The sequence below is a fragment of the Rhodamnia argentea genome, chromosome 8, assembly GCF_020921035.1.
Source record: "Rhodamnia argentea isolate NSW1041297 chromosome 8, ASM2092103v1, whole genome shotgun sequence".
Taxonomy (NCBI): domain Eukaryota; kingdom Viridiplantae; phylum Streptophyta; class Magnoliopsida; order Myrtales; family Myrtaceae; genus Rhodamnia; species Rhodamnia argentea.
This window is the reverse complement of record NC_063157.1, coordinates 483,688-492,243: the sequence shown is the minus strand read 5'-3', so window position 1 is coordinate 492,243 and position 8,556 is coordinate 483,688. Positions and strand designations below refer to the sequence as shown.

The 8,556-nt window shown below is 41.2% G+C and overlaps 1 protein-coding gene across 1 annotated transcript; it reads right to left on the bottom strand.

Annotated features, from left to right (window-relative positions):
- Positions 1–5,760: 5,760 nt before the first annotated feature.
- LOC115755833 (CBL-interacting serine/threonine-protein kinase 25-like) lies at positions 5,761–7,745 on the bottom strand. The gene has a single exon (XM_048284487.1). The coding sequence runs from the start codon at positions 7,429–7,431 to the stop codon at positions 6,076–6,078; it is 1,356 nt and encodes a 451-aa protein (XP_048140444.1). The 5' UTR covers positions 7,432–7,745; the 3' UTR covers positions 5,761–6,075.
- Positions 7,746–8,556: the final 811 nt, after the last annotated feature.

Here is an 8,556-nt window from a genome sequence, read left to right as displayed (position 1 = left end):
ATAAAAGGTTTAGGATTTAATTGGCACCAATGCAAAAGGTTTATGATTGAATTGGCACAAAAAAAAGGTTTAGAACTGAATTAGCACTAATGCAAAAGGTTTAAGATTTTTTTGACAGTTCTCTCGCCTTTTTAGATATAAGTGTTGCCATATATTAGTTATCGATATCGATGTGCAACCGATGAGAGCAAATATCAATTATTTGGGGATGAAATCATTAATATTGACATTGACGAGTAAACGGTGAGTAGAGATATTTTCAAGCTCAAGTGTTGCTAAATAATGGGATACTAGGAAGTTATTCGTTTTATTTGAATTGTCTCGCCTCCGCTTGTAGCCATGCAACTTAGGCGGGCTTTAAATAGTTACACTGCAAGGCTATTCAATAAGTGAAAGAATTCAATGTTCTCATAAATTCATTTTCATCTTTACTTTTTCGCTATTTGAAACATTTTTTCAATCCCAGTACTACGATCGTAATTTTATATCTCCATCGCCGATTAAATTTCGACTTTCTATCTCTCTATAATCTCAGCGTGTCATCAATTAAATTATGGCAAGGTGCTTTGTACTTCGCCATTGGTTAAATCCCAAAGAAGCATATGTATTTATTCATTGTAATTCATTGTGATTCATGTCCTTATCCTAATTATCTCCATCTTTACCGTTCCTTACGAATGCAATCGGGCCTGCAACGCCTTCCACGTACTTGCACCCCATTTAAGGTTTGATGTCGTGTGGGCCGATAAGTGGAATGGGCCATCGGCCCAGATTATGACGTTTCCACCACTTTGTTTCCTACGTGGCCCAACCCATTTGCAACGACGAGTGTTCAAACAGTTGGCGCTTCACTAACTAGTCTCTCAACTCCAGAAACGGTCTGACCCAAAAAAAAAAAAAAAAAAATCCGGAACCGTTGGATCAAAGCCGTAGTTACTAGATAGGATATATGTAATTCTCTTTCGAATGAAATGAAACTACCAAAAAAAAAAAAAAAGAAATGTTCGTGGGATCGGATATATGTTTTGACAATTGCTTGTGATCATGTTATTCGATGTTGCTCGTGTGAAAGCACTTCTTAGATCATCTCATTTGCGGATACGATTCAATCTACCGTTCGTTTTTCAAAGAAAGAGGACCGGTTTTGATTATTGCACATCACAACAACGGACAACAAAGTTGTGTGACGATTTGTTTTACTTACCCAAAGTTGTGGTGATCTTTGGGAAGTCCAAACTGATCTGCAGGTTGCAAGTGCTGGGAAATAACTTATCAGCTACAGTGCTCTTATCAACCGTCTCTGTATCAGGCTCGGCCCAAGCACCCTGGCCCATTTGTAACCTGGTGGATGACGTACGTGTCAATTATCCATTCACCTCGAGAAGCCAATGTATGCGCGGATTGGATTGCGAAGGCCCATAGAATGAGGTATCTTACTCTCTAATTGGTTGATTGAATGGAAGTTATCAATATTAGACCCCAAAAAAAAAAAAAAAAAAAAAAATTTCAATCCAACTTCACATCTTCACGGACCATTTCAACTTAAGTCACAATTAAAAGACTCACAAATAAAGAATAGCTTCGATTTAGCGAGTTATTTAGCGTAAAATCGAATACGAGATTCACACGTACCGAACGACAAAATTGCAGTATCGAGGTCCATATTGAAATACGAGGTGACGATGTCAATTTCCTCTCAATAGTATTGTTCCTATTTATTGGTTATCGCTTCATTTACGGTCAATCGCAGCGGTCACATAGGTGGCAAATGAATAAAGCCCGGGTAATCAACCCAAGGATCTAGATCTACTCCGGTCATTAGTCTTCTTTATAATCAAAGCAAGCCATCATTTGGGAGATTGATTTCATATCCTCATCCCAATCCAATCTATTGCTCTGTCGTTGCCCCTCTTCCCCCTCTTTTTTATATGCAATTGTCATCAACTCGTAAATAAGAAAAGATGATAACCCAATAATCAAATTGTTTAGTGCAAATTGCAATCATGCATGCTTGTCATGATTCATACCTGATGAACCCTTGAACTTGCCTCTTTCAATCAAATCTCCACAAAAATATTGCCATGCCTCGTAGGGGCCCCCGACACTTGGGGAGGAGAGAACGTTACCGACACGGTATGTCCGAATGCGACCCGAAAGACACGACTTTACTCGAAATCGGCACAAATCGACTCGTTTCCGCTCGTTCTTAATCAAAATACGGGTGCCCCCTGTCAATTTCTCCCCGATAGTATTGGCCCTATTCATCTGTTTTCGCTTCATGCACGTCAATCGCCGTTATAATCATGCAAATGGAAAAGATTATGCACTTGCATTGAAATAATTACGCAACGACAAGGTACATCCGACACGAGCATGATCGGCAAACACGAATCATAGGCTCGCAGATGCCGCCATGTGATCTCGCCAAGTGTTTGCTCTTGCAGTTCCATGATCAAAATTTTGAGAACGATGGTTACAAACTTACAATAATGCAAGTGGCGCCCACGTTGGAAAGGCACCATCGTCCACGCACCAACCTTTAGCCGGTGATTCTGGGAAATTCCTTTTATGTGTTAATTTGTCCTATTTTCCTTGTCTTGTCGTATTTCTTCCCATTACACGGCTTTCGAAAAAGTACCAAAAACTTATTACATCGCTATCCATTCCATCCTAATTTTTTAAATTTGGTCAATTTAGTTATAAATCCTTTCACATTGATATCAATTTAATCTATCCGACCAATTTTAGTTGAAAGTTACCGGCGTTAACATTGGCCTGCCTACATGGCATGGTTGGCTGATGTGAATAATATTATATTTTAAAAAAAATTAAAAATTTTAATATTTTTCTTTATTTTTTTACTTTATTTTTGCCAACAAGGGTTTGCCGGCAACGAGGGCTGCCCTGCCCAGGTGGCAGGGTGGCACAATCTTAGAAAACAAAGAAAAAAAAAAAAAAAAAAAATAATAAAAATAATAAAGAATCAAAGAATTATAAAGACAAAAAAATTCCACAAAAATTTCCAATCAAAATTGACCTGATGGACTGAATTGGTATCAATGAAAAAAGATTTATAACTAAATCGGTCCAATTGAAAGATTTAAGACTGAATGGGAATAAATGTAATATAATATAACAAATTTACGATTTCTTTTGTGTTTTTCCCCGCAATTTTCATCTATTAAATATTTAGTAGAAGTTACACAAAGCAACATGATCATTAAACGATTAGGGTCTATTTGCTTAAAGTTTTTACTTACCCTCATAAAAATTGAAAAAAAAAATAAGAATTTCACATATATATATATGTTTCGAAAACCTTCAATGTGTTTTTTGCCAATAAAAGTTAAAATGGTGCCGGTCGTAACACTCGAAATGAATATGAAAATCAATACCAAAAGTCAATTTCGATATACGCTTAACGTTAGGTATAATTTGCCAGGGTGACTCAACCACCATACCATAGAGCATATTTCAACGTTCATATAATCTGAAAGTCATCATTTTTATTGCTTTAGCTCCCGATCCAAAAAAAATTAGTGATTTGGCCATTGTGTTAATTATGTTCTTAAGATGAAAGGATATCGACCCCGAAATAAAATATTACTGAAATTTTTCTTGTTGAAATTTGTGGTTGAAAGTGATATTCATGCTCCGTCTGTTATGCGAAAAAAAAAAAAATTTAGAAAACACTTCTCTCAAAATGATTGCTTGTATTGGTAAAATTAAAGAACAAAAAATATTTTTATTGTTCACAAAAATAATTAAACATAAGCATTGTCGAATAAGAAAATATGTTTTTTTATTGAATAATTCTTTTAAGCGATACAAACGATCATTTCATTGTAAATATTTTCCAAATCAAACGCGTAGATTTTGTAGGACCGCTACCAACTGTTGTAATAGCTTGAGCTATTAGGGCTCAAGTTGTTTCACGAAAAATGTTTTTCCGGAAAATATTTTTCCCAATTTTCCGATGTTTGGGGGCGAAAAATGAGTGGTCAATGGAAAATATTTTCTAGTCAACTGGAAAATATTTTCTATGTCATGCATATATCTCTTGTAACCTTCCGAAAAGAAAATTTTCCTTTCCGTGTCTTCCTCCATCCCCGGACTCTCTCTCTCTCTCTCTCCTCCATCGCCGTTTCTCTCTCTTCCTCCATCCCTGTACTCTCTCTCTTCCTTGGGTGTCCTCTCCGTCCACAACGAGCTCGCCCATGCTGATTTCTTCAACTCCTAGGACTGCTTCGACGATTCTAACATTAATCGATTTTATTCCGCGGGCTCCTCAGCAATCGCTCTCTTCTATCACCCTTCGCGCTTGGCATCTTTCTGTCTTAGGTTGATTCGCCCTTTTCCCCCACAAGAAGAAAGAAAAGAACTTGTCAATCCCGTGATCCGGGGATCTACTCGAGCTCGGCCGACTCGAGCTAGCCGGCCGTCTCGACCCTCGCGGCCTCCCGATGGCAAGGCTCGGCGACCGGTAGCCATGGCTGCTTGACAACCTAAGGAGAAAAAACGAAAAAGAAAAAAAAAGATAAAAGAAAACAATTAAAAAATTGATATTTAAAAAGAAAATTTGATGAAATTGATTTTTCTTATCAAACAAGAAAAATATTATCATTTTCCCGAAAAAGGGACTTTCCAAAAAATATTTTCCAAAAATATCACATTTTTCGTGAAATAAACTAAGCCTAAATGAATGTCTCCCCATCTAAAAGCTTAAATTGTTCGACAAAGGCGTGAAGGTAATATTTAAATTTTCAATCACTCCTCATCACACTTAATTTAATTTTCTTCCCTAGTATTAATCATGGACATATTTCAATAGAAAAGATTTAAACTCATAATTTCTTATCCTAATATCATGTGATATTTTACAAGATCACTATTAATGATTTATGAAAAATTAAATTATTAAATAAATACGTAATTTAATATTTACTCATTCAATCGACGTAAAGGCTACCACCATGCCGAAGAAGGACCGAAGAAACTGACAAAGCGTCTGTTCAAGGATTCCAAGAAGACCACCCAATTGGGAGCTGTGGCCGGCAGAGCTGGGCGCCACTTGTCTTGAGGATAAGTACAGAAGGCGCGACCAATGAGCCTTTGACACTGACTTCCTCTTTGGACCGGTAGAGGGCTTGACAAGTGAAACACCTCCCCTTTCTTGGGCCCAAGACCCCAATTTAAGCTTTTGATTCTCTGGTTAATCGGTGGCCGCCACCACCACATAACATGGATAAGGAACAACTATGGAGGAAAGATGAAGAGAAACATTAACTAACGGTCAACCCTCCAAAAGTACAGCAACCGCTAGTCATGGAGACCCCACTTTCTGTTTGGAAAGGGAAGGGAACAGGAGAAGAGACCAGACCACTGATTGATTTGCTTACCTGAACTGAACACTCTCTTGTTCAGGTTCTTCCTGGGTTGTGTTACTACTTGTTAAACAGAGTGTTGTTCGAAAGATGGCTGCTCAAGAATTGCAAATAAGGCTGTGAATGATGTCTAAGCAGAGAAGAACAAGAGAATAAGCAATAAAACGGAAAGGTTTAGCAGAAAAACAGAAGTCACGAATGATGTGATCAGTACCCTCGTGATTCTGAGATGGTATGATTAGCTAATTAACTGGTGAGAGCACACAGATAGTTTCACTTTATCTGTTTCTAATTTCCTGTCAGCCGCCTACCAAGATATTGGATTGAGATTCCCATGACTTGGTAGGGGAGGAGGCGGGGGGCGCCAATATACACGGAAAGAGAGCTATCATCCACAACTCAATTTCCAAAAACCAGCAGATTACAATGAAGATCACACCCCAAAAGATACGTTCCCGTCGCCCGGGAAATCTGTGCCGGCTTACTAACCGCACGAGTCGGATATGAGCAATACCTGATCGCACGGACCGGCATAAGAGCAATATTTACATTGAACAAAATCACTGCATGACCATTGATAAACATGAAAGTGGAAATTCCCAAGAAATGGAATTTGAACTGGTTATGTCCGGTCTACCTTAAGCTCCTACTCTAATGGATGGCCCCCTTTGAGTCTTGGCCTCCCCGTTAGTTAATGACAGACTTGACAGTCATTCTCCCCCTGCCAACTCCACACAATGTCCTTGAGCGCAGGCCTCACATCCTCCTCGTAGAACTTCTTGTACTCGAGAGTGTCACCGGCACACTTTGAGAACTCGACCACCACGACCTCCGGTGCCACCTCGAAGACTTCCGCTGTCACTGCCAGCTTCCCTTTCCTCCCTTCCTTCTTGCCCTGCAGCTTCAGCTTGAAGTCCTTCAGGCTCACCACCCCGAAATTCAGCCTCCTGGCCAGCGCCTCTAGCTTCCCAACTATCGCCGACGCCGAGCACTTGGAAGTGAACATCGAGGCGGACTTGCGTTGGCTCTCAAACATGCTGGACAAGTCGAACCCCGACGACATGGACGATATGAACTCGAACGCGTTGTAAAAAGGCGGCTTTGAGTTTGATCTCACCAGCTCCAACTCGCAGCTGCAGTTCTCGTCATATTTCTCCAATTCCTGTTCCTCAATAGAGAAAGCCACTGGCTTAGTGAACCCCTTTTGAAACCACGGGGTGCTCATTATCTCTGGAATCGAAATTCTCTTTTCAGGGTCCGCAACGAGAAGCTTGGAAACTAGTTTCTTAGCTTCAGGCGGGAACCAAGGTGGGTACTCATACTGAGCCTTGAACACCTTCCTGTACATTCTCATCACATTCTCGTCCTGAAACGGCAAATACCCTGCAAGCAGCACATACAGCACCACCCCACAAGACCACAAATCCGCCTTCGCCCCGTCGTACCCCTTCTTCCGCAAGACCTCCGGCGCAACATACGCTGGAGTCCCACACTGCGTGTGCAACAACCCGTCAATCCTGAGCTGCTCCGGCAAAGCCGACAGGCCAAAGTCGGAGACTTTAAGGTCCTCGTTCTCGTCCAGCAGGAGATTTTCGGGCTTCAAGTCGCGGTGCGACACGCCGCGGCTATGGCAGAAATCGATGGCGCTAACCAATTGCTGAAAGTACTTCCTGGCCACATCCTCCTTCAATTTGCCTTTGGCAACTTTGGCAAACAATTCGCCGCCCTTCACATACTCCATGACAAAGAAGATCTTTTGCTTGGTGGCCATGACCTCCTTGAGTTCCACTATGTTGGGGTGACGCACCAGGCGCATCACGGAGATCTCCCGCTTGATCTGCTCCATCAGGCCTTCCTTCTTGACCTGGTCCTTACAAATGACCTTGATGGCCACGCTCTCTTGGGTCAACAGGTTCTTCCCATGGTAGACCTTAGCGAAAGTGCCCTTACCCAACATCCTCCCCATCTCGTACTTCCCAAACAGAACGTTTCTTGGAGACCCTGTCTTGCCATTTGGTGCCCCATCGTGCTCTGTCTGGTCACCCATCTGGGCAAAGCCCGAGAACTAATGGAGTCTCTGTGAAAACAAGCAGAAAGATGATGGGTTTTCAGTCTCTAGGACAAAACTCAACACAAAGTTCATCGGTGGTGGATTCAGATCATCTTCTGGTGTAGAAGTGGATATAGAGGGGAAGAAACGCAGTGATCTTTGTCGTGTATCCATTGGAGGACATGGTTTTTAGAGCTGTGGGTGAATCTGGGAGGGTAGCGGTGAGCACACAGAAAAATATCATGGTTTATATTATAATTAGTTGGAGGAGAAAGATAACATTTTGCCAATTGTGAGGTGGACACTTGGCGGCGGGTTGGGTGGGACACGAATGTATGACATTCTTGGGCTCTGTTCAGCCATTTGACGTATGAGGTTATTGGGCATGGCGAAGCTTCCCATCCAGTGAAGTGAAGTTGCATCGGATGCCGTATCACCGTTTATCAGAAACACCAAAAATTTTATTTCATGGGACGTTATTTCTGAAGTACTTCGGGTTTACCAAAACGGTTTACTCCCAAGTCAATTAGTACTGCTAAAATTTCGGCCCGAGATTAAAATTATGGTACAGCTCTTACTTGTTTAAATCATCGGCCTCTTTAGGCACTCGATTAGAAAAAAATTGGCCCTTAAGGTGTTGAATCGTGATTTAGACGCAAAGCTAATTACTCGACTCGAATCGGTGAAAGTCCAGCTTCGTCCATAATTTATGTTTTCCCCCTTCCCCTTGTTAAGAACTCCTGTAGCTACATCAATTACCTTTGCCATGTGTGTTACGGTTGCGCCGTCGCCCTTGATTGCTCACCACTTCTAATAGAGACCTTTGACTTAACGGCATAGCCTATTCACGAAATGATGTCGATAAAGCTTTATACCATCCTAACATAGCGCCTGTACATTTGGTAAAGGTTGATTTGAATGGTGAACTTGGGACATAGGAAGTTGGATGTTGCTGTATCCCAATCTTATGCCAAGTACCCTCTAAACTTCAGCCTCTAGAGGTGAGGTTGGACTTAGAACGGTGGATGCCAATCAAAATCATCACACGAGTAGGCCGACAGATTCATGGCATGTTTAGGTGAGCGAGACAATAGTATGGATCATGTCAATGGACTTTACTCA

Bases quoted from the DNA above. Each gene is read 5' to 3' on its own strand.
- LOC115755833 (XM_048284487.1), bottom strand. From the start codon at position 7,431: ATGGGTGACCAGACAGAGCACGATGGGGCACCAAATGGCAAGACAGGG.